Raw genomic sequence first — 26,724 nt, forward strand, 5'->3', positions numbered from 1 at the left:
GTAATGATCATGCTGTTTCATCAGCTTCTTGATATGCCACACACATCAGGTGGATGGATCATTTCGGCAAAGGAGAAATGCTCACTAACAGGGATGTAAACAAATGCGTGCATAACATTTGACAAAACACTTTGTGTGTGTATAGAACATTTCTGTGATATTTTATTTCAACTCATGAAACATGTAACTAAACACTTTACATGTAGCGTTTATATTTTTGTTTAGTGTAATAACTTCAGTCAACTAAAATCTCCCTGTGTCATAAAAACAGTAATGAGCCTAAAAAAGCATCTCCCTGAGAGAGACAAAGAGAGAGTGTATTACTTGTACGGGTTTCAACAGGTTGGGGTTAATTTGAATATTGCGGGGCCCACTGTTTCGCTCTGCCCTCCCGGCCCATTTCGTCACAGCGCAGACTGTTGACGGGGAACAGACTTTACATACAGGACGGTCTCTTCGGACATGGGTTGTATTCATTAGGGCACGCAACAGAAAACGACATTGACCGTTTGTTGGACCAGCCCAGGAAGTCCCTCCCCGTTTTAGTCCGTTTCTTATGTTTGGTGCCTAATGAACACAACCATGCGAATTATGTTCTGACACTGATGAACACAGATAAACTCTGACCCCTGTGGTGCATTATAAGGATAAACTGAATTTGTCAGTTGGTTTCCTCTACAGCCAGAGATGTACCCAGCCAAACACATTCACAAATGTCCAGATTGAGACCATTTAGTTGCATTTTGCGACCTTTGGACTTCGTTTTGCAAGTTAACATTTTTATTGGTTGCACTGGTGTGAGCTGCACATTCTATTTGATCACCTCAATCGTCCTATTGTTTGGGCAGATGAAACCATGATTTGTTAAACAGTAAAGTGCATCATCCTTCCTGTAACAAAGGTGTCGACCCTGCCTGTTTCACTTGGGCCGGCTGCTGTAATGAGCGAGCCTCACAATCTCATGTGCCCCTCGTGATTGTATAACATTTCAAAATGCAATTGCGGGTATTAAAGATATCAGCTTTCTGTAGATATACATTTTACTTCTCAACGATCATTGAGCTCAAAGCACACTGTTTTATAATCATGATATCTGATATGGCTTTGAAATACGGAGCTCGCAAATTCCACATCGGCCATCGCGAGTGCACTAGGCCACATTGCAGCTATTTTTTAGGACATTACATTTACTGTTAGATTAATACATAGGCCTAAATATAATATTAGTGCACACAAAGATAAAGGCAAGTTAATATCGAATGAACAAAAATAAATCTGAACACTTTGACAGGAAAATATAACAAAAAAAGCCCAATTGTCAACCCAAAATTAAATACAAATCACTGCATTAGGTTGCATATCAAAATATTTTGAATCAGAAAAAGTCTGAGGCCAAAACAGTGTCCTAAACACCTGCTCAACTTAATATCTGCCAAAATTACACTACGCAAGTACACATCCAGAAAAGTCTGATGATAGCCAAGTAAGAAAAAAGGGCTATAGCAAAACTTGCATACACCCTTCAAACAAACTGAGTTGAAGATGTTCGTGGTCGTACAGCAGAACCAACTCTCATACAAAGACAAGACAGTGAAGCTCAGAGATAAGAATTCGACACGGTGGCAGTTGGCTAATTCCGTTGGCGACCGTTTTGTATCCAACTCTCTAATCTGATGCGAGCGCAATGATTGGGTGTCTGTTTCACGGCTCCAATGACCTGCCTGTAGGGGTAAGTCGCTCTGGATAAGAGCGTCTGCTAAATGACTTAAATGTAGGAGAGCTCTGGCATTAGCGCTGTGTGCTAGCTAATTAAAATAAGAGGTGAGAAAGAGAAGAGGAAGAAAGAGAGTAGAAAGAGAGCTTCTAAATATAGCTCAGGCGAATCAAAGCTATCATAAGCGTGCATTACAATATGAAAGCCTGGCTAGAGCACTAGTTTTTTTAGCTTCCCTCCTGTTCTCACCAATACAATGTGTTATTATGGTGAGACAAAGCTTTTTTCCCCACCGCTGTAGGAGATGAGAGGTTGTAGAAGAAAAGGTGGGGGACGATTTAATTATACCCTAGTAACCCTTATTGTTCTACGTGAAGTGGATATTGAGGTTGAGTAGCCGTAATTGGCCACTGACAACAAACAGCAATGATTTTTTTATTTCAATAATGTTGATACTTCAACATAGATTGAGCAGGTAAAACTACCTGCAGAACAAATTAAATAATTTTATACCCTTACCTTTAACCCTTAAAATCTCAATTTGTACTGAGATTTTAAGGGTTAACCGCTGGCTAGTGGGTCTAAATATCGCACAGACGGTCTGCTGGTGGTGGGTCTATTTGCGTCATGGTGAGTAATTGGGAGGCTTGGCTGGCTCTGGGGACGCTGGAGAGGAGCAGAGACGAGAGTGGGTGCAGGAACCATAGGAGGTGTGAAAATTAGCACTCCCCCACCCCTCATCTGCCAGCTTTGCACTGGGTCATCCCTGGTGGGGAGCGAAAGAGACGAGTGGGCATAAATAGGGAAAGGGAGACTTGCAAGCAAAGCCACATACACACACATATCCTAAAAAGGGCTTGATACAGCTCTATATACATCTAGGCCTATCGGTTTAGATAGTACTTTAGCATAATGGACTCATAGCAACAGCTGCTATGCAGAGAAAGCCATTAGATCATTTCTGAGCCTTAGTGACTATTATCATGCTAAAACAAAAATAGCTATGTCTACCTGCCCAAACGCTCAAAAGTACCACACATGCAAGGGTGAGGCTAGCTGACATTGAGGTTAGTAGTCATATCAATACAGGTTTAGGCCTATAGCACAACGCTCCACTGGTTTCAGTGTAAAACAGATTATGTTGAATGTGGTGGTTTTACCATTTACATTACATTTACATTTAAGTCATTTAGCAGACGCTCTTATCCAGAGCGACTTACAAGGGGTATGAAGGGTAGAAAGTAGTGCGGGGGAAAATCGATAGTTACATATTGGGATATTATTTTTGACGAGAAATCATATTGCAGGTGTCTCTTTTCTAGCATGAGAGCTATTTTTTTTAAGTTAAACTTGTGTATTTTTTGTTAAATTTAATCATGTTCTCAGTTTTTTTTTTTTAAACACAATTGTTCATAGACAAACAAAATTGGATGTTCTGTCAACGCTTAAATCCCATCAGAATATATACATTTTCTTTGGAGGGTGGAGAATAACAATGTCGATTTATTTTCATGATTCCCCTTTAATGGCATACATAGCGAGTGAGGAAAGTGCTGTCTAATGTGCCGGTCGTAACGTGTACGCTGGGAGTTGGGAAGAAAAGTACAGAGAGTGAAAATGTAATAATAAATAAAACATGGAAAGAAACACTGGGGGCTGCGGGAGCCTGACGAGCTCGCTGACGCACCATTGGTAGACTCGGCAACGGATGCTTGACGGGACAATGGGGTAGTGTAAACCTGACGAGCCAGTTGAGGCATCCCCTGTTAATCCGGGAGCGGCACCCGGACCCGACGTCACATACACTCACAAAACAACAAAAATAACTCAGATGCTCCCCTTTGGTGAGGCGTTTGTCGAGAAGCAGATGACAAATGTAATAAAAACAACAAACACTGAACGAGACTACATAACAGTAACATCTTAACAAACACAGGAAAACACCTAGGGAAAGAACCAAAGGGATTGACATATATGGGGAAGGTAATCAGGCAGGTGATTGAGTCCAGGTGAGTCTGATGATGTGCATAACGATGGTCACATGTGTGCATAAAAATGAGTAGCCTGACGACCTCGAGCGCCGGAGAGGGAGTATACGTGACACTAGTGATGGGTCTGTTACAAATGATATACTTCTGCCAGGTAAGCCTATTATGCAGTTAACATTTAATCGATAAGGTTTTGACGAAAGTATTTCTGTCAACCCAAAATACTTAGCACACCAAATGGCTACATACGGAGTGCTAAACAAATGCGCGCATCACACAGACGGGCAATATTGCTGGAAAGTAATTGGCAGACATTGTGTAAGGTTGGACTTTTAAGCCAATAGTTGCTAACAGGCGTGGGATAATGTTGTTGATTAGATAGTAACTGGGAACTTACGGTGTCTGATACTTGTTTGACAGTTTGTGGTGGAATGCATAAAAATTGCATGTACTTTCAGAATTGTTTGGCGAGTTACTGGTAGCTCGTGATCAATCTGTTGGAGACCCCTGTCATATCGTATCGTTTTGACAATATCGCAATATTATTTTGGGTGAAAGGTCAACGAGGTTCTCGCTGAGGAAAAAGCTGTGGCAGGGCCATCAACGTTTGGACGCTTGACTCTGCAATGGTGGCTGACAGCTAATATGTGATTCTGAAAAGGAGTAGGGACAGACCAAACTCGGGCATTGTTGATCGCCTTACACTTTTTCGTCTGAAAGGAGGGAGCCAAATCTCCCCTCCTTTCTTTGAACTACCAGTATCTCAATCCACTATCCATCTGTCAACAAAAAAACTAATTGAGATGGGGTTAGTCAACATGGAAGCAAAAGGTTTTGTTTATGTAATAGGCTACTTGATACAAATTACAAGCAAATGTGTTTATGGCTATGAATGTAGGCTATTAAGTTATAAAGAGGAGCAATGCAAATCTAACTTTCCCTAAAGAACGTGTAAACTGGTTTACAATGGTCGAATATGAGACCAGCAAACCTTTCAGGATGACGACACACGCTCCCTCACTCTCAGAGAAACACAGTCAAGTGGCTTTATATAGGTCTGTTTGTTGAAGGAGGAGAGCTCAGAGCTGCCCTTGCACGAGGCTGTGTGTTTATTTTCAATAAAAAGCCACAGCCCCTGGCAAAATTCCCCTTCTCAGCAAGCATGCTGTGTGCCCCAGACCATGTTTTGTCCACAGACAGTGCAGAAATAAGTTATGTTTGGTTGTCATTTGATCCCTGGATCTACCATGAATAAAGCAAACATTAGCGGTGCCCTTATTTGAACCAGTTAACCTGACAAACATGCTTCAAGGGAAAGAGGTGAGGACCAGCTGAGAAAATTGGTCAGCTGTTCATAAGACACTCCACCTTGTGTAGAGATGCTGTAGAGTGGATAACAGAGACAGGTTTCCCTGATCACATGACCTGATCAGAACGAACTGAAGAGGGAAAAACTCCAGGCCCTATTGATAAGACATCACTTGAGTTCAGAACTCCTGGCCCTCAGATGCTGACACGGCAAGATGCAACAGGTTGGTAAAGTTGGTCAATTACTCCATTTAATAATAACAACACTAGCTAACAAACAAATCTTCCTGGCAATTGCAATATGCGCAATGCAGTAAGATAGCTGAGACTATGCATTAAAACTTTTTTTTTTACCCAGAACCTAAAATGATGGATGTGGGTTCGGGCTGACCCCAATTAGTTGACTGGTCGATTGTTTGGTCGATAGGCTATTGGTCAACAGAGATTTTAGTCGAGCAGTAGCAAAACAAAAATCCTGGTGTACAAGATACCTGTCTGATTCGAGCCTGTCTGAGTTGACTGATCCATTGTGGAAGACGTGGGGGGATGGCACAGTCCATCACTCTGACGTGCTTCTGAAATTGTATAAGGAATCAGTATGTAAGAACAATGGTGCAAAATTACTTTTTTTTTTTTTACAAATGGCTTTCTCCTGCGTTGGATAGGGGTCGCTGTCGCGGTTCAAAAATGTATCCGCGTGCAGTTGAATTGGGTGGCAGGCATATTCAATGCCCCTACAAGATAGTCTTACTAGAGGGCTACCACTACTGCAGGTTTTCATCAAGGATCTCTACTTTGCTCTGTTCATCTTTGCCTCGATCCTGACTGGTCTCCCAGTTCCTGCCGCTGAAAAACATCCTCACAGCATGATGCTGCTACCACCATGCTTAACTATAGGGATGAAGCCATGTTTCCTCTAGACCTGACGCTTGGCATTCAGGCCAAAGAGTTAAATCTTAGTTTCATCAGAGCAGAAAATCTTGTTTCTCATGGTCAGATTCTTTAGGTGCCATTTGCCACTCTTACATTGTGAGGGCAGTCATGTGCCTTTTACTGAGGAGTGGCTTCCGTCTGGCCACTCTACCATATGCCTGATTGGTGGAGTGCTGCAGAGATGGTTGTCCTTCTGGAAGCTAACTCTAGAGCTCTGTCAGAGTGACCATTGGGTTCTTGGTCACCTCCCTGACCAAGGCCCTTCTCCCCGATTGAGCAGTTTGGCCAGGCAGCCAGCTCTAGGAAGAGTCTTGGTGGTTCTAAACTTATTCCATTGAAGAATGAAGGAAGCCACTGTGTTCTTGGACCTTCAATGCTGCAGACATTTTTTGGTACCATTCCCCAGATCTGTGCCTCGACCACAATCCTGTCTCGGAGCTCTATGGACAATTCCTTCGACCCCATGGCTTGGTTTTTGCTCTAACATGCACTGTCAACTGTGAGACCTTATATAGACAGGTGTGCCTTTCCAAATCATGTCCAATCAATTGAATTTACCACAGGTGGACTACAATTAAGTTTTAGAAATATTTCAAGGATGATCACCTGAGCTCAATTTGAAGTTTCATAGCAAAGAGCTATGTTAGACGCTGACAGTTAGAAAATAATTTATATTTCAAATAACTGAAATGTTAATGTAACTGATGATGGAATTTGCCATTTAAAATCAGGATCTCTTTGTTTAGAATGGGACGGTGACCTTTCCTCCATCCTTCTCCATTTGATTCATCCTTCAACACAAGGCCGCAAAAGATCAGGCAAGATGTCCGCATCCCAAGCTGAACAGCATCTTGTGATATTCCAAAAGGTTATTCTTGGACCATGCTGCAGCCATTATGATGAACTAATGATGATGTTCGTTTTTGACGTTTTTCCGGCAGGAATCAGTATCCAGGATCACCTTCATGCGATTGACCAGAGCCGCCAAACATATCTTATTGCAGTCGGGACCAGGAAAAGCAGCATCCATGCTTACTTCATCATCCTGGACAAGCAAGCCTTACTTCATCATCCTGGACAAGCGAGCCCTGCACGTCAACAAGCGCTCTTGGTGCCTTCGATGAGCTTTAAGACTCACTTTGCTTTTGGTACTGCTTACAATACAATGCTGCGCAACATATACACCTTCATACAGACAACTGTATACAACCTAGACATTGGGAAGGTTTATGGTGACTCCAAAGGTTGCTGAGCTCAAAGCTTGACTCCTGCATTAATGGAGATTAACTAATGATGATATGTTTTGTTTGCCATGCTAGTACCAACTTGCTCGTGAGGCATGGAATGTGCCCTTATAGAACAGACTAAAATGTGGTCAAGCAGATTGTTGTCATGTATTTTGTCAAATTTTGTTAAACTTAACTTGGATGCTAATACAGCCGTTGATAATCAGCCAAGTAATTGTGATTTTTCATTCAAATTGTAGTTGTAACCATGTACCAATATCTAACAAGAACACGTGTGATGTGTGCATCTGCTATTGCACAGCTGCAGGTCAGACGACTATAAATAGTTAATCTTCCATGGAAGAAGCAGTTCAAGAGCTACAGGGTCAAGCTAAAGCAACCCCTCTAACATGTAAATGCAGCAAAAAAAGAATTCGTAAAAATCCAAATAACTTTACAGATCTTCATAGTAAAGGGATTAAACACTTTCCCATGCTTGTTCAATGAACCATAAACAATTAATTAACATGCACCTGTGGAACGGTCGTTAAGACTAACAGCTTACAGGTGGTAGGTAATTAAGGTCACAGTAATAAAAACTTAGGACACTAAAGAGGCCTTTCTACGGACTCTGGAAAAACAAAGAAAGATGCCCAGGGTCCATGCTCATTTGCATAAACGTGCCTTAGGCATGCTGCAAGGAGGCATGAGGACTGCAGCTGTTGCCAGGGCAATAAATTGCGATGTCTGTACTGTGAGACACCTAAGACAGCGCTACAGGGAAACAGGATGGACAGCTGATCGCCCTCGCAGTGGCAGACCATGTCACAACACCTGCAGGACAGGTACAAGATGGCAACAACTGCCTGAGTTACACCAGGAACGCACAATCCCTCCATCAGTTCTCAGACTGTCCGCAATAGGCCGAGAGAGGCTGGACTGAGGGCTTGTAGGCTGTGTTTATTTAAATTAACACCAATGATTGCAATCTCTCAAGAATTGGAACGTAAGAAAATTGATTAGTTGTGACTATTTGATCATAAGTTCCAGTAGTTTTGTTTCTTCTATTGTCAAATCTAACACCAATGACTTGTATGAAATAAGCACTTTTCAAAACAATTTCTTCATGAAGCAACTGAAGAGTTTTAAGAATGTCACTGTGACCTTAGAAGAAACACCAATTACATGGCATATAATTGGGAAACTTTCAGCCAGGATAGACTATCTTTAGGTCCAAGAAAGATGTCAGGGCTCAATGACCTGAAAGAAGGTCATGAGATTGCTGCCAAGTTGAATGTCTCAGTGCACACAACTGTTTAGTCAGTTAAATGGGTTAAGCACCATGCCAGTATTTTACAAAATGAAGGCTATTGTTCTTGGTTGGGTCAGCTCTTGGAACCTGATATTTTGATAATCATTTGCATGCATTTAAAGTTGTTTTGAAGCAAAGTCCACCATGCAAGGTATTTCATGTAAATGACATATGCCACAAACCTTTTGATTTGCTCATGTCATACGGAGCAAGGGATTCTTTTGACTACATTCTACTGTCACTTGATAACCATTTAAGCCAGGGCTGAGACTTATGGTTTGGTCATAATAAACATTTGAATGTTGAAACAACTTTGCTTGAGTTTGTTAAATTCCAAGTGCTTTTACAAAATATAATTTCCATTTACATGGAAGAGTAAATAAATTAACACTGAATAGAGTACACACATTTTTACTCTAATTGGAGTCAACCTGAATCAACACTAGCGAGTGTCACTATAAGCATCAGTGTTGATTACCTCAGTGTTAAATTTGATCAACACCGGCCAGTGCAGTGTTAACTTTTTGCACTCAGTGTTAAATCAACACTAGAAATGTAACACTTGATCAGTGTACTTTTTACTCTACACGGTCACACACCATATGTACTTGCTGACAGTGTTAAATGTAACACTTTCAAATTTACGGTGTAGATAAATATTCCTTGTGGCCTATTCATGTTGTAAGTGCCATAGGGAGGGAAACATGCATTCTGACAAGCAGTCAATGCACAACTATTCTTGCAATCGCGAAAACAGCAGTTTTAATGGCTTTGTTAAAAAAGGGGAATGCCAGCTTTCCATTCCTACTTCCTACCTTTCCTACTTTATTTATTTCTCAACTCATAAATATGCGTGAACTGCGCCATTTTAAACCCAGGTTTTTTAACAGAAGCATGGTTTAGCACCGCTCCACAATTCACAGTGAGTGCATAGGGGAGAGTGGGGCTAAATGTAACACCGGTCAATTGTAGGGTGACTTGGGGTACAATGCCTCTACCTTGAAATAATTTATTTTTAATGACTTGAATTGTGATGAGACTGATAATATTTTTGGTTGAGCAAGAGTAGTGGAAACCAGGGAAAGTGTTGCGGGAAAAGTTGTGTTATGAAGCGGTTTCTGTGAGAAGTACAGGCTTTTTACCCCAGGTGGCGAGTTACCCACAGTTACCCTAACATTATATTCAGTGTTTATGGGACATACAATTCATGAACATAACTAGTTAAAAGATAACATTTGAGATTTGGCTAATGATGAGCCCAATAGCGTAAATTCAGATAGGCCACCCCATGCTTCAGCCTATTTATAGCATGCTTGATAATATGGACCATGTATAGGCTATATACTGTACATCGCCCAATATGTTTTACCAATGTGCCCAATAATTTTACCAATGTGTTATTGGGCTAATTTCTGGGAAGGGGAAATTCTATTTTAGATACCGTATTTTAATTCATTTTGGAGTAGAATGTCCTTTACCAGAACTGATCTCCTCAGTCCATCTACATACAAATTATAGGAGTGGATCCCCCCCACTGGTACAAATCTTTCGAGAGGACACGTGTGATAGTTGTGTTGGATAAATAAGATGCATGATGACTAACGAATATACACAGGCCAATTTAAATACTAAATTACACAAATGTACCTATAGACCGATAAGCATGACGGTCAAATGTTCATCAGTGAATAAAAAGCATCTTGCGATGGGATTTTTTTTCTCCCAGGCATTTTGGCCAGCAACAGTTTTATCTATGAGTTTTTCATTATAATTTTTGCGTCAAAACCCAGCAAATGTTTGTTAACGCAAACCCTGACACACACACACAAACAACAAGGTCATTGGCCCCCGTTCCGCTGCCCCTATCTCCAGCCTGTTCTTCAGGGAAGAGTGATGGCACCTTGTGTCAAGAGGTACAATAATCCAGGCCCTGGAGCCTCAGTCCTGGAGGGGATTCAACCAGCCCTACCTGTCCCATCACTTCTCTGGGCTCAGAGACACTTCTACACTGAGTCTAGAGGGACTGTGCCTGAGGAAATCAACGGTGCATCCAGTTAGCTCGTATTAGCTACTGATAGGGCGATTGTAGGAAGTCATTAATGGGCATTTTGCCAGTGGTGGAAAAAGTACTCAATTGTCATATTAAAAATAAAGATACCTTAAATAGAAAATGACTCAAGTAAAAGTGAAAGTCACCCAGTAAAATACTACTTGAGTAAAAGTCTAAAAGTATTTTGTTTTAAATATACTTAAGTATAAAAATGAAATGGAATTGCTAAAAATTTACTTAAGTATCAATAGTAAAAATATAAATGATTTCAAATTCCTTGCATTAAGCAAACCAGACAGCACAATTTTTTTTATATATATTTTTTTTTTACAAACTAAGTATTTGTATTCATCCTTCAGATCAGAGGCAGTATGGATGACCAGGGATGTTCTCTTGATAAGTGTGTGAATTGGACCATTTTCCTGTCAAAATGTAATGAGTACTTTTGGGTGTCAGGGAAAATGTATGGAGTAAAAATAATATTCATTTCTTTAGGAATGTAGTGAAATAAAAGTAAAGTACATATACCCAAAAAAACTACTTTAGTACTTTAAAGTATTTTTACTTAAGTACTTTACCCCACTGCATTTTGCTACCAATGCACTGAGGCACTGTTTAGTATCAAATTCAGTTTAGTGTTGTTAGCCCTGTCCAAGGAATCAACACCTTCCCAGTGTGTTTGTACTGGGGGACATTATGGGCAACTGCCTAAGTTGTAGGCTAGATTAGCTACGTGTTAGACTGTTGCACCACTCAGGAGCTTTACCAGCTAAGGCACTGCTCTCAGTGCAACAGGCGTCACTACAGTCCCTGGTTCGAATCCAGTCGTGATTGGGAGTCCCGTAGGGCGGCGCACAATTGGCCCAGCGTCGTTCAGGTTTGGCCGGGGTAGGCAGTCATTGTAAAAAACAATTTGTTCTTAACTGACTTGCCTAGTTAAATAAAAATAAATCAAATGCCATACAAAACAATCATTCATTTTAGGGCGTTGTGAGCAAGCAACTGGAGTCACTTACAGTTCCACAGTGACAAGTTGAGTACACACAGGAGACTCAGGGCTCTGTTTCTTGACTGTCAGGGGGCTTTTAGAAGAAGCTGACACTAACCAGCAGTACGCAGCTTGCCAGTAGTGGCTGCCATGACAATCCCAGCTATATGTTAGATCAGAAAGAACTTTAGAAGAAGAATTTTGATAGCAAAAGTAGTCCCAGTTCAACTCTTGTAATGTCATTCTCTAGTCACTAGTGCGATGGCTAACCAGAAAACACAAAATAGGCCTATACTAACAGTATCAATGTGCTTGAATGCGGAATGTTAGTTAGGTGACTAGTCCATGTCCTCACTCCTTCAGTCATTGCCAAGCCAGTTCATTTTGTTATCTTAAAACGCAGCACCATGGTCAACACTTCAAATGAGCTATTGGCATCTATGCTTCCAGTCTTTCATGTAACAAGAACACATTTAACTGACTTCAAGATGTATAGCATATCAACGTTCTATTCGATAAGAAAGGAGACACTGCCCATTCTGGAGTGAAACAAAAAAGTCTTGTCAGATGGACCTCTACTGCATTTTCTTTAAAAGGAGTACTAAAATGTGTCTGGAATGCAGTACTATGCCGCTCTTTCGCTCTCTCCCCACTCTCCTACTCGTGTTCACGCACCCACACTCATACCAACATAAACGCCACACCATATTGAAAAGGCCCCAATAAGGGCCTCTTAGAACCCCCTCTGAAACTCGAGTATCTAACACAACATATAGCCTAGGCATAGCCTTCAGTACACAATGAATACATGCACACAACATAGATACAATATAAATGCATCGGAATACGTGCAGGCTACACATTACAGTGTATGTGAATATGTGTGACAAGTCAAAATGATGCATGATTTAATGACATCTTATTCCACTCTGCACACCACCCCCAACTTTCTGTCTTCTGCCCACTTTGGTTCTCTCATCTGAAAGATGCACACCTGTCATAGTCCGAGCTTCGATTAAACTGCATACTGCTGCAGTGGTTTGTTTCCATAGTTCTAATTTACCTACATTTTAATATTCTGTTCTTAATTCTCGCTGAAAGTGGACTGTTCTCTCCACTCGTAGCAAATCCTTTCTGATGATGGCGGGATATTATTTCTCTGCAATTTTTCTCACCTATGATTGTTGAGTGTTGTGTGAGTGAAACAAATGAGTAACATAACAAGGATGTTGGATTCTGGTCGCCAAGGGATATCAGGGATTAGAAGATCTTACCTCTCTTCCAGTGGAAGACTGTCTTTGCTGCGCTCTTCCACCTACATAGACAAGCAAACAAAGCAACTAAATTACAAAACAACTACATCAAGACATATGTATATTTGTCTTGTAATTACAGTTTAGCCTAATCGTTTCTATATTGAGTCATTGTATTATAGTGCAAATTTATATTTCAGTGCATTAGTATTTCAGCATTTGATCATGAATAAACAATGGACAAATATAACTAATCAAGTGTGTTAGGCTTACATAAATCCAAATGTATCAACAAATTAGCTGGTCTAAGTTTGTATGTTTAAAACATTTCTGTTTTGGATAAAAGGAATTCAGTATGAAAAAAAAACATAAAATGACCAGCTTTCTAAATACACCTAAGTTGAATGGTGGCCAATTATGACAAGACTGACGCTCAAAGCAGGTAGATGGGTACATTATGTTCTTATGTAAAAACCCAACGATAAAGCCTTGCGTTCATATTATTATTTTTTTGTGCTGGTGACGGTAGGTGCACTTGATTCAGCAGCCCTAGCGCCGGGAAGGCAAAGTGTTCTCATTTTGAACCATTTAATGTGCCTGGCAGGCACAGAGCAAATTAAGTGCACCTATAGACCTACTGCTGGCCAATCAGATAGATTGTGTCTGCAGTTTCCTCGCACCATACTGTAAAAAGAAGCCTCTGACAGCAAAGTTGATAATGTAAGATTTCAAAACCATGACTAGAGACTCAACGAATAACGCAAAGAGCTGCTGTTTTTAAGTTGTTTAAGTTGTTATTCAGCACTGTTCAACAGTTTCATAAGCCATAAAATGCTAGCCTACAACCAGCACTGCAGCTGCAATGAATAACTATAGCAAAGTTTTTCGATAAGTTTATTATTATTTGTGGCTTGTCTTTTTTAATATTGAGGAACATTTCACTTTCTCTGGTCATAGGAGTAACAACATGAATTGGTGATGATGCAGAAGTAATGCAGTGCAACTTAAGTTTGTTTGCTATCAGCTGGAATACAGTTTTCCCTTTTCTCAGCGGAGAGATGGTGTCAGGTGACAGGCAGCCTCACCGATGCTCCATCCCTCCCCTCAGACTGACCTTCAGATGCAGGCTATCAGTTCAGTAAATAAAAAGATCCATACGCAACAAAAAAGCTAATTTCTCTCAAATGTTGTGCACAAATTTGTTTACATCACTGTTAGTGAGCATTTTTCCTTAGCCAAGATAATCCATCCACCTAACAGGTGTGGCATATCAAGAAGCTGATTTAACAGCATGGTCATGACACAGGTGCACCTTGTGCTGGGGACAATAAAAGTCCACTTTAAAATGCCCAGTTGTGTCACAACAGAATGCTGCAGATGTCTTGAGTTTTGAGAGAGCGTGCAATTGGCATGCTGACTGCAGGAATGTCCACCAGAGCTGTTGCCAGATAATTGAATGTTCATTTCTCTAACATATAGGCTTATGTTTTAGAGAATTTGGCAGTACGTCCAACTGGCCTCACAACCATAGATCACGTGTAACCACGCCAGCCCAGGAACTCCACAACTGGCTTCCTCACCTGCGACATCGTCTGAGGGGTGGGGGGGCCTGTCCTGACACTACCCGTCGTCCCTATATCTCTCGACACTGAGTAAATCTAAAAGGATTGGATAGGTATATGCAATATATACAATGAGTGTAACAAACATTAGGAACACCTCCCGAATGTTGAGTTGCAGCCCCCCCTTTTGCCATCAGAACTTTTTTCTCTTAATTTGCTGGGGCTTGGACTCTACAAGGTGTCGAAAGCGTTCCACAGGGATGCTTGTCCCATGTTAACTCCAATGTTTCCCACAGTTGTGTCAAGTTGGCTGGATGCCTTTTGGGGTGGTGGACCATTCTTGATACACACGGGAAACTGTCGAGCGTGAAAAACCCAGCAGCGTTGCAGTTCTTGACACAAACTGGTGAACCTGGCACCTACTACCATACCCCGTTCAAAGACACTAAAATATTTTGTTTTGCCCATTCATCCTCAATGGCACATATACACAATTCATGCCTCAAGGCTTAAATTATTCTTTAACCTGTCTTCTCCCCTTCATCTACACTGATTGAAGTGAATTTAAAAAGTGACGTCAATAAAGGATCATAGCTTTCACCTGGTCAGTCTATGCCATGGAAAGAGCAGGTGCTATGTTTTGTACACTCAGTGTATATGGTAAAAAAAAAACAATTCATCATGCTTATCAGAGGGAAATGAGAAGGTACTTCCATAGTGCTTATAGGCCAACCTATGCAATTATTTTGTATCTAGGCTACATTAGTGTATATGGGTTAATTTAGGTGCAGTTTGTTGATAGGGCCTTTGTTCACTGCAACATGGGTCTTCATGCATGCCTAGGGGGCACTAATTGAAAGCCTTGACCAGGCAATCAAATCAAATTTTATTTGACACATGCGCCAGTGTAGACCTTAACATGAAATGCTTACTTACAAACCCTTAACCAACAATGCAGTTCAAGAATAGAGTTTAGAAAATATTTCCTAAATAAAGTAAAGTATAAAATAAAATAAAAAGTAACAATAACAATGCTATAAACTGGGGGTACCAGTGCCGAGTCAATGTGTGGGGGTACAGTTTAGTCGAGGTAATTGGTACATGTAGGTAGGGGTAAAGTGACTATGTTTAGATAACAAATAGCGAGTAGCAGCAGTGTAAAAACAAAAAGGGGAGAGGAGGAGGGGGTCAACCAAGACACAACTGTGATAAAATGCCAATCTACACTGAACAAAAAAATATAAATGGAAGTGGGTGGGCTGAAATAAAAGATCCCAGAAATGTTCCATATGCACAAAAAGCTTATTTCTCTCAAATTTAGTACACAAATTTGTTTACATCCCTGTTAGTGAGCATTTCTTCTTTGCCAAGATAATCCATCCACATGACAGGCATATCAAGAAGCTGATTAAAAAGCATGATCATTACACAGGTGTACCTTGTGCTGGGGGTGCCACTAAAATCAACCGCCACTAAAATGTGCAGGTTTTTCACACAATGCTGACTGCTGGAATGTCCCATGAGCTGTTGCTAGAGAATTTAATATTAGTTTTGGAGAATTTGGCAGTACGTCCAACCGGCCTCACAACCGCAGACAACGTGTATGGAGTTGTGTGGGCGAACAGTTTGCTGATGTCAAAGTTGTGAACATGGTGGCAGTGGAGTTATGGTATGGGCAAGCATAAGCTACGGACAACAGACACATTTGCATTTTATCTATGGCAATTTGAATGCACAGAGATACCGTGACGAGATCCCGAGGCCCATTGTGAGGCAATTTCTTTTTAAGGTATCTGTGACCAACAGATGCATATCTGTATTCCCAGTCATGTGAAATCCATAGACTATGGCCTAATTTATTTATTTCAAGTGACTGATTTCCGTATATGAACTTTAACTTAGTAAAATCTTTGAAATTGTTGCATTTTTGTTCAGTATAGTTGAAGGGCAGGGTGCTTTAGTGTAGGTTAATCTATCTATGACATTGTATGCATATAGGACTAGTCACTCATGGATCAAACTCAATTTAAACATTTTACAAAGCATGTTAATTGTGATTGATTGTTTTTTGGGGCTGTGCTCACACAATCAACCCAAGTCTTGAGTTTTTTTCCACTAATTGGACTTTTGAACAATCACATCAGATCTTTTTAAGTCAGATATTTTTCAGAGCTGATTCGTCAAGACCACTTTGTGGAGAGAAGAAAAAAAATCTGAATTGGGCTGCTTATCTAAACACAGCCAAAGAGGACAGACCTAGTTGACTCATCTTGAACTGCGATGTTACAACAATTCCAATGGAAGACTTAGTCTAGGCTTATCTATTGTAAAACCAGTTTGGACATCAGCGCATTTAGGCATAAAAGCTATCAGGGAAACAGGAGTATTTCCTTCCCATTAAGAGAAGATCTTACAACATTTACATTTACATTTACATTAAGTCATTTAGCAGACGCTCTTATCCAGAGCGACTTACAAATTGGTGAATTCACCTTCTGACATCCAGTGGAACAGCCACTTTACAATAGTGCATCTAAATCATTTAAGGGGGGGTGAGAAGGATTACTTTATCCTATCCTAGGTATTCCTTGAAGAGGTGGGGTTTCAGGTGTCTCCGGAAGGTGGTGATTGACTCAACAGATAATAGATAGGTCCATGAAATGTGCATTTTGCGCCCGTCTGACATTTTAAGTAGAAATTGTTGAATTTAAGCCTGTTATATCAAATCGAAGTTCCCTTTACTATATAGACATGGAGAATTGAATAAATCAGACTTGCAATCCGTGCACCCCTTGCAGTCCGCATACACATACTAACACATGCACTCTACACACAAGTACATATGGATTGTGTGTTGTAGATATGTGGTAGTAGAGTAGTGGCCCGAGGACACACACACACCGGTTGTACAATTAAACATACTTCATTTTACAACGGGTGGGTCTAATCCTAAATGCTGATGGGTTAAAACCGCATTCCAGACAGTGTCTATTCCACAAGTTACCACCGGCTAAATCTATGACGTTAAAATGCCTAATTTCTCTATTCCATCTGATTGCGCAATCAACCGTCTCTCTCATCAGCCCAGCAAGGCAATTTATAAACTTGATCTCCACTACATCTCACATTTCATTTAGACTAACAGGCTGACTACGCAAAATAAATGTATACATCTATATTATTCAATTATTGCACCCACACTGCTCGCTCGCGTCTGTATTACCAAGGACTAAAATAGAAGTCAGTTCTATTTCTGACACAGATCGTGCTGCAAGTCCTGCCTCTCCCATCTCCTCATTGGTTTATAGAAGCAGGTACCCACGTGCCATTTCCCCATTGGTTATACCCACGTGGGTGACTGAAAGATGAACGAGGTCAGTGGCGGTAATGCACCTCATTTATGAAAGTTGCCAATCGCAATTTAATGTCCAGAGAAGAAAATGCCTGGAAGGAGGAGAGATGACTAGAAACGATACGGTTGACCGTTGTGTGGATTCATTGTTGGAGTAGAGGACCTTGTGCATTTCAGGTAAAATAACAACTCAATGTTTATATACCAGGACAAATTAGCTAGCAACAGCAAGCTACCTAAATAGGACAAATTAGCTAGCAAGTGCAAGCTAGCCAGCTAAATTGCAATACATGTTTAATGCCCAAATTAATGTAATTGGTTCAGTTTGTTTTCAGTTTGTTTTGATATTTTAACCTGCGTGTCGTGATTGCGTTTGGTGTGGGGGGGACAAAATGCACAATGGCGCACACGGTTTGGGTTCCGTGTAACATTTGGCTTTCTAACAGCAGAGACTCGTATAAACCTTGGTGTCTGTCTCTCCGACATTTTCAATTTTCAATATTCACATTCGATCTCCAGTAATGAAGGTGTCGGGACGAGACAGGCAGGCAGCGTTTCTCAGCCAGTTGAAATCATGAATCAGCTGGCATCATTTTTGAAGTGATTGTGTTAGCTGTGTTGTTGGCTTGCACCTCTGAACATCAGTGTCCTTTCGAGAGAACACATTTTCAATGCCAGCCGAATTCGCGCCTCATTAGCTCATTGTTATCGATGTATCCAAATAAATGTCACTAGAAAACAGCTTAACCTCTTGAAATGTAAAATTAAAAATGTAGATTTCCACCTAAATAGACAAACCCAAAAGTAACTGCTATTCATGTGGAATTTCAAGATTCTGACATGCCAAAATGTGGGAGTATAATCTGGGAGATTATAAAGAAATGATCAGGAGATTGGTAAATTCAGAATAAACAAGAACAAGCACGCAAAATAACCTTTTTTTGTTTTTGTATTTTGAAAGTCATCTTTCATTGACAAGCAATAAGTGAATTATTGATGCCCAGAGCTGGAAACACAGATGTCTTCCACAACATGTGAACAATATCAGAAAAAATGAGATTGATAGACCTAACAACTAGAAATGGGCAGATGTTTTAGTAAGTGTCAGGTGTGGTCACGGGACTTTTGGTCATGTGTCCCTAAATCTCTCCAAAGTGGTATATGTCTAAATTATATAATTCCAGTGCTATTACACATTTACAATCCCTAAATACTATTCGTTCAGTATAAAAACGATTTCTACCATATCAACTTCACTCAAACAGTGTGGTGGTGTATGGGGAATCCAGGGTACATTAAAGTGTCCTTTCAACCTCTCCAAAGTGTCCGAATGTGGTTAATTGCACTGTTTTTGCTCACTGGAAGTGCCTATTGTTCACTATAAAAAAACACATTTCTACAACACCAACCTCTCCAAAGTTCCTGAACGTTTTAGCCTATGCATATCCAATGTATTGGTCACACATACAAATGAACTATTTACAAAAACATTAAAATATATACTTTTATTTTTTTTAAATGTCTTATCAAAGAAACTTGGATACACACGTGTCCTTCACTAAGAGGTGCAAAAATAAAAATAAGCTGAACTATTTACAAAAATGGCATTCGTGTTCCTTTTCCATCCCAGGTGTAGATGATTAGATTTCACTTTCACTGTAGCTTGTGCATGTCATGATAGTCTTTGAAGCAGTCCCTTTCTGCCAGGAAACAAAAGGAAAACTGGCATTTCAGACAGATGTGGCATTTCAACCTCCCCCCGTGTTTTATGCAATGTTTGGAGTTCTTTTGTCTTTTGGCATGCGTGTTGGATAGTGGCGCTCACTTTAAGTAGGGGGACTTGTGATGGTTGTGAGGTTGCTTTAGGCCTCCAATTCTGCAATTTCCAACACCAGCTGCACTCAGAACTGGGTGAGAGGGGTTTGACCTTTTGCTTTGGCCACCTGCTTTCCGAGAATGAAAGCATTTACTGTAGCTATGTCCACAAAGTGAAAAAAATAATCTTCGACCACTTCCTGGTCTTGTGGAGGACCTGGTCGTAACCTATCAGAGCATTAGATAGGTCGACACCCCCCATGCTGGAATTGTAGTCCTTCACAGAAAGGGGGACATTCTTCCTCACCCATGCCCCATTGGCATTTTTCACCCTTCTTGAGACATGGTCATTATTGAATGCCTTATGCTGTGTGGTGAGCATGGTTACTTAGCTAGTGTCCTTCCATTTCACAAAAAGCAGCTTGTTCGTCCTGATCCAATGTATGGTCCCCCTCGGCGATGTCTTTGTCATGTCGTTTACCTTGGTTTTGGGGAAAATTATTCTGTTAGGGGCTTGTGGCACCATTCATCCTATTTTCTTTTTCAAAAGGCCTATGAAAAGTGTATGTAGAACCACCAGGCATGGTGATTGAAACTGCAGTGGGGGTGGTTGAAGAGGAGTGGGGCCTCTGTCGAGTGGTGGATGTAGAGCCATCAGATGGGGTGATGGCCGTAGCAGTGGGGGGGATTGAATACCTTGACCGGCGGGGTGCTTGCTGGGGAGGGGTGGCTCCCAAACGTCATCATCCAAATTATCTGCATCCTCCATTCTGTGGTGAATAAAATAAAGATATTGTCCAGATCGCTCCTCAGATGAGTCCGACTCCAGTATTTTATTCAAAGCTTCTAAGCTCAGCAAAAATAGAAACGTCCTGAGTTTATTTTAAGCAAACTTAACATGTTTAAATATTGGTATGAACATAACAAGAATCAACAACTGAGATATGAACAGGTTCCACAAACATGTGACTAACAGAAATGGAATAATGTGTCCCTGAACAAAGGGGTCAAAATCAAAAGTAACAGTATCTGGTGTGGCCACCAGCTGCATTAAGCACCATCTCTCCTCCTCATGGAATACACCAGATTTCCCAGTTCTTGCGGTGATATGTTACCACACTCTTCCACCAAGGCACCTGCAAGTTCCAGGACATTTCTGGGGGGGAATGGCCCTAGCCCTCACCCTCCGATTCAACAGGTCCCAGACGTGCTCAATGGGATTGAGATCCGGGCTCTTTACTGGCCATAACAGAACACTGACATTCCTGTCTTGCAGGAAATCACACACAGAACAAGCAATATGGCTGGTGGCATTGTCATGCTGGAGGGTCATGTCAGGATGAGCCTGCAGGAAGGCTACCACATGAGGGAGGAGGATGTCTTCCCTGGAACACACTGCAATGACAACAAGCTCAGTCTGATGATGCTGTGACAGACCGCCTCTGACCATGACGGACCCCCCACCTCCAAAATCGATCCCACTCCAGAGTACAGGCCACGATAAACGTGAATTCGACCATCACCCCTGGTGAAACAAAACCACGACTTGTCAGTGAAGAGCACTTTTTTCCAGTCCTGTCTGGTCCAGCAACGGTGGATTTCCTACTTAAAATCAGGGTTCAATTTTAAAAAATTGAAACTAAAAACTTATTCATATAGCTGCCTTTTTAGGTTCCTGTTCGATATTTAGTTGTTTTTTCACCTTTGAGAAGCCAACATTTATGATAAAGCAATGAAATCTGTTTATAATGTAATGTAGCGTGCTCGGGAGTCTCGTCTCTTTAGCCAGGTAGCAATATTTCACATAAAAAGGTTTTACGCCTTGCTTTGTCCAACCCAGGTCAACTGCATATCCCTAGAAAGCTTATCTCATTGGCTACAAGACTGTCAAGGTGCCATAGTAGCCAATCCCCTTTTGATGTGCAAAGATAGTCACTCTGTGGATATTAGAATTTGCCATTAAGTCATACATAATCAGATAACATTGGCAATAGGCTAGATTTGGTCCTACCAACCAAAGGATTAACTTGATGGCCCCAAGTAACTATAGCTAAAACACAGATTAAATCAAAGTTTACCTTGTAAGATGTTTGCTGTAAACATTTTGACTCTCGGCGCTGGTAATCAATAACAGTAGGTCACTGGCAGACAAATAATGTATCCTCATGATTTGTGGAGTCCCGGCTTTCGGTGTGTTTCAAAGTATTCCTTATTTATGCTTCATAACGCTAACCAGAATGTAGGTAGCAGCCATCTTGAAATAATGTCATTGGCTCGGCCTGCCCTTACATATAAGTATGCCCATATATGGTAGTAAGTCAAAGATTTTGAAGGCAGCAATCAATAGCCAAGATAATCAGCTTTCCACTGCTTTTGCAGATAGGGGCTACCGTTCTCATACCAGACTGAACTGAATAATAGGCTCCCAAATATGGGACCATTACATCTAAGAGGTTAATGCAAATCCAGCTACTGTTGTTATTCTGGCTGAATTGTTTGACGTGACTAAGTTAGCCAGCTAGCAAGCAAGGGATAAGAACGTTGCCAGCCAGTACGGCAATGGAACATTTAGAACGAATGACTGGGGTCGTGTCTCTAGCAACCGAAACAATCGAACGAACAACCAGCCGGGTTGTGTAGCATCCCTAGATTTGTGTGTCGGGACTATATGTCGTGGAAAGAAGAAGTATGCATAAATTAATCTAAATAATGTTAATTAAAATAAGTCAATCATGATTTGAATATGTTGGTAATCCATTGTATGAAGGTGATAATACCCTCGAAGCCGGTGTTTGGAGGATATACAGTGCATTTGGAAACTACTAAGACCCCTCGACTTTTTCCACATTTTGTTACATTAGCCTTATTCTGAAATGGATTAAATACTTTTCCCCTCAATCTACACACAATACCCCATCTATAATGACAAAGCGAAAACGAGTTAAGAAATGTTTGCACATTTTTTACAAATTAAAAAAAATTTGAAACCTTATTTAGAGGAGTATTCAGACTCTTTGCCATGAGTCTACAAAATTGAGCTCAGGTGCATCCTGTTTCCATTGATCATCCTTGAGATGTTTATACAAATTGGGAGTCCACACGTGGTAAATTCAACTCATTGGACATTATTTGGAAAGACACACCTGTCTATATAAGGTCCCAAAGTTCACAATATATGTCAGAGCAAAAACCAATCAATGAAGTCGAAGGAATTGTCTGTAGAGCTCCGAGACAGAATTGTGTCGAGGCACAGATCTGGGGAAGGGTATCGAAACATTTCTGCAGCATTGAAGGTCCCCAGGAACAGTGGCATCCATCATTCTTAAATTGAAAAGGTTTGGAACAACAGCTCTTCCTAGAGTTGACCATCCGGCCAAACTGAGCAATCGGGGGGAAAGGGCCTTGGTCAGGGAGGTGGCCAAGAACCCGATGGTCACTCTGACATAGCTCCAGAGTTCCTCTGTAAAGATGGGAGAATCTTCCAGAATGACAAACATCTCTGCAGCACTCCACCAATCAGGCCTTTATTGTAGAGTGGCCAGATGGAAGCCAGTCCTCAGTAAAAGGCAAATGACAGCCCACTTGGAGTTTGCTAAAAGGCACCTAAAGGACTAAACAAGATCCTCTGGTCTGATGAAACCAGTGAACTCTTTCGCCTGAATGACAAGCATCACATCTAGGGGAAACCTAGCACCATCCCTACGGTGAAGCATGGTTTGTGGTGGCATCATGCTGTTTGGATGTTTTTCAGCGACTGGGAGACTAGTCAGGAGAGGGAAAGTTGAACGGAGCAAAGTACAGAAAGATCCTTGGTGAAAACCTGCTCCAGAGTGCTCAGGACCTCAGACTGATGAAGGTTCACCTTCCAACAGGACAATGACCCTAAGCACACAACCAAGACAACGCAGGAGTGGCTTCTGGACAAGTCTCTGAATGTCCTTCAGTGGCCCAGCCAGAGCCCGGATTTGAACCCGATCTAACATCTCTGGAGAGACCTGAAAATAGCTGTGCAGTAACGGTCCCCATCCAACCTGAGAGATTGAGAAGATCTGCAGAGAACAATGGGAGAAACTCCCCAAATACAGGTGTGCCAAGCTTGTAGTGTCATACCCAAGAAGACTTGAGGCTGTGGTCACTGCCAAAAAGGTACACTACCATTCAAAAGTTTGGGGTCACTTAGAAATGTCCTTGTTTTCCATGAAATTAGTTGCAAAATGAATAGGAAATATAGTCAAAACGTTGGCAAGGTTATAAATAATTGCGTCCTTCAAAGAATCCTCCATTTGCAGCAATTACAGCCTTGCAGACCTTTGGCATTCTAGTTGTCAATTTATTGAGGTAATCTGAAGAGATGTCATCCCATGCTTCCTGAAGCACCGCCCACAAGTTGTGTTGGCTTGATGGGCACTCCTTACGTACCATACGGTCAAGCTGCTCCCACAACAGCGCAATAGGGTTGAGATCCGGTGACTGTGCTGGCCGCTCCATTATAGACAGAATAATGGAATGCTTCTTCCCTAAATTGTTCTTGCATACTTTGGAGCTGTGCTTTGGGTCATTGTCCTGTTGTAGGAGGAAATTGGCCCCAATTAAGCGCCATCCACAGGATATGGCATGGCGTTGCAAAATGGAATGATAGCCTTCCTTCTTTAAGATCCCTTTTGCCCTGTACAAATCTCCCACTTTACCACCACCAAAACACCCCCAGACCATTACATTGCCTCCACCATGCTTGACAGATGGCGTCAAGCACTCCTCCAGCATCTTTTCATTTTTTCTGCATCTCAACAATGTTCTTCTTGTTATCTGAACACCTCAAACTTAAATTTGTCTGTCCATAACACTTTCTTCCAATCTTCCTCTGTCCAGTGTCTGTTCTTATGCCCATCTTTTAAACTTGGATTAGCTAACACTATGTGCCATTGGAACACAGGAGTGATGGTTGCTGATAATGGGCCTCTGTACTCCTACGAAGATATTCCATTAAAAATCTGCCGTTTCCAGCTACAATAGTAATTTACAACATTAACAATGTCTACACTGTATTTCTGATGTTATTTAAATGGACAAAACAAAATGGCTTAAAAAAATAAAAGCATTTCTAAGTGACCCCAAACTTTTGAATGGTAGTGTACTTCAACTAAGTACTGAAAAGGGTCTGAATACTTATGTAAATTAGATATTTCAATTTTTTTAGATTGGTGAGGGAAAACTTAATCTATTTTAGAATACTGCTGTAACGTAACAAAATTTGGAAAAAGTCAAGGGTTCTGAATACATCCGTTACGAGCCTAACACTCATACTAATATATCCTCCAAACACCGGCTTCTCTGGCATTATCACTTAATTTTATATAACTGCCTTAATATTGCTGGACCCCCTAGGCAGCAGTAGATGGGGATCCTTAATGAATACACGCTGGCTTCTAAGAAGAGTTTAACCCACTTAAACCCCAACATTTCACCAAGTTTTTACCGTCATTGTAAAGCCTTAGTTATTTTGTTGCTTGACAAGGTCCTTTCTGAAGATTATTTACTTAATTTGATTAATGATTCATTTACATTTGTCCCTCATTTTAAGCTCAACCCTCTTACGTGAAATTAACTTGTTTTAATATGGTGAACTATTCCTTAAAAAAAAAACTAAAAAAAACTTTAATGGTCAAATCAAAGAGTAAAAACAGAAACTGAGCGGGGGGGCGCGAGAGAGCGTGCTATACTTATCTTAGCCTCTCGCCACCTATAACTTCAAACATTGTCTGGCAATATGAGAAAAGCGAAAAGGCACCAAAAAAGGGGGCGCTAAACAAGATAATTTGGATGAGATAGACAACGAACCAATTTCAACATCGCTGACCCACGAGGTGTTAGCTGAAGATGCTAGCTCCCAAGATCTCCCCAAAGAACCTACTGGCTGCTATAAACTTACTAAGCAAGAAGGTGGACACAAGGTTGGCTGATATCTCAAAGAGTATTTGGACTTGGACTTTAACTGTGAAGGCAACTAAGGGCAGGGTGCATGAGATCGAGCAGACGACAGTCGATCACGAGGCCAGGCTACAGGACATAAAGTAACAGTGCACAACATTCAAAAATGACTAGATCACTGGCAACGAAACCAGCCAAGGGCGCGCCAAGGCCATTCTTTGTTCGGCTGAACTATCCCCAGACCAGGGATCTCATCCTCAAGCTGGCTAGTCAAAGGTTCCCCCTTAACTACAACTACCAGGTTGTCCTTCTACCCAGATCTTACTTTGGAGGTGAGGAACCAATGGAAAGAGTATGATGAGTTGCGCAAGAAATGCAGGGTCGAGGGTGGCCAACATCCGATATGGATTCCTCTTCCCAGCCCGGTCTAAGGTGACAGTTGATGGGATCAACACGTACATTTAACAACCCAAAAGAGGCTGACCTGTTCTTGTCAAGCATGCTCCCTGGCTAAGGATATAGAACTGCTGTGTCAACCGGCTAAGTGGCCACATACAGGTCAGGAATGTGTTTGAATTTCCTGCCTATGTCTTTTCGATCAGAAATTGGGACTTATAATGATGGGGGAGATGTTATTGCTTATATAGCATTGTTTAGCCTATCATGTTTTAGCGCCACTCACCCCCTAACGTGAGAGTTAAGTGTTATATAATATTAGTTTATATGCAGAGCATCTATAGATGACTAGTTAGGGTGCCTAGACATAATAAAGCCGGAACAACGATTTGTGCGTTAGTCAAGGAGTGCTTGTTTGGGCAAGTCACTCAGTAATGGGACGGGAGGGGGTGTTTGGGGTCTGTTTTATGATCACTGTTAATACAGGTGGCATGACAAGCTCCTGCACGGAAGGATGTTTTTCTTTTGAGTTTGGTATGACAGCAACAATTTGCTCAAAAATAAGAAATGCCACATAGTGACCGGGCACAGAGTAGACCTGGTGTGTTTTCACAGTGGAGGGAGAAGGGGCTCACAACAATTATACATTGATGGTCAGTTAGCTTCATCAACAATTACAGTGTAATAAGTTTGACATGCCAACAACATTTTTTTCCAGATACCTCTACCTCTACCTAAGTTTTATTTTTTGTGTGAGTTAAGTTTTGTTTTGTCCTCTAAAATGTGCCATCCATTCAACAGTACAATGAATGTCAATGTCTTTTATTGGAAAAATAAAAAAAATCATTAAAAAGTACAATGTTTAATTAACAGTTAAGCTGTTTCTACTCTTTTTGGCC

The 26,724-nt window shown here is 41.1% G+C and overlaps 1 protein-coding gene across 5 annotated transcripts in view; it reads right to left on the reverse strand.

Annotated features, from left to right (window-relative positions):
• LOC135507813 (transmembrane protein 131-like) overlaps positions 1–26,724 on the reverse strand; it is a 118,512-nt gene that overhangs the window by 87,484 nt on the left and 4,304 nt on the right. For all 5 annotated transcript variants that reach the window (XM_064927484.1, XM_064927483.1, XM_064927482.1 and 2 more), the window contains exon 3: positions 12,794–12,834. In XM_064927484.1, coding sequence (XP_064783556.1) covers positions 12,794–12,834 — 41 coding nt within the window. The remainder of the gene's footprint in view (positions 1–12,793; positions 12,835–26,724) is intronic.

This window comes from Oncorhynchus masou, chromosome 21, assembly GCF_036934945.1.
Source record: "Oncorhynchus masou masou isolate Uvic2021 chromosome 21, UVic_Omas_1.1, whole genome shotgun sequence".
NCBI lineage: Eukaryota > Metazoa > Chordata > Actinopteri > Salmoniformes > Salmonidae > Oncorhynchus > Oncorhynchus masou.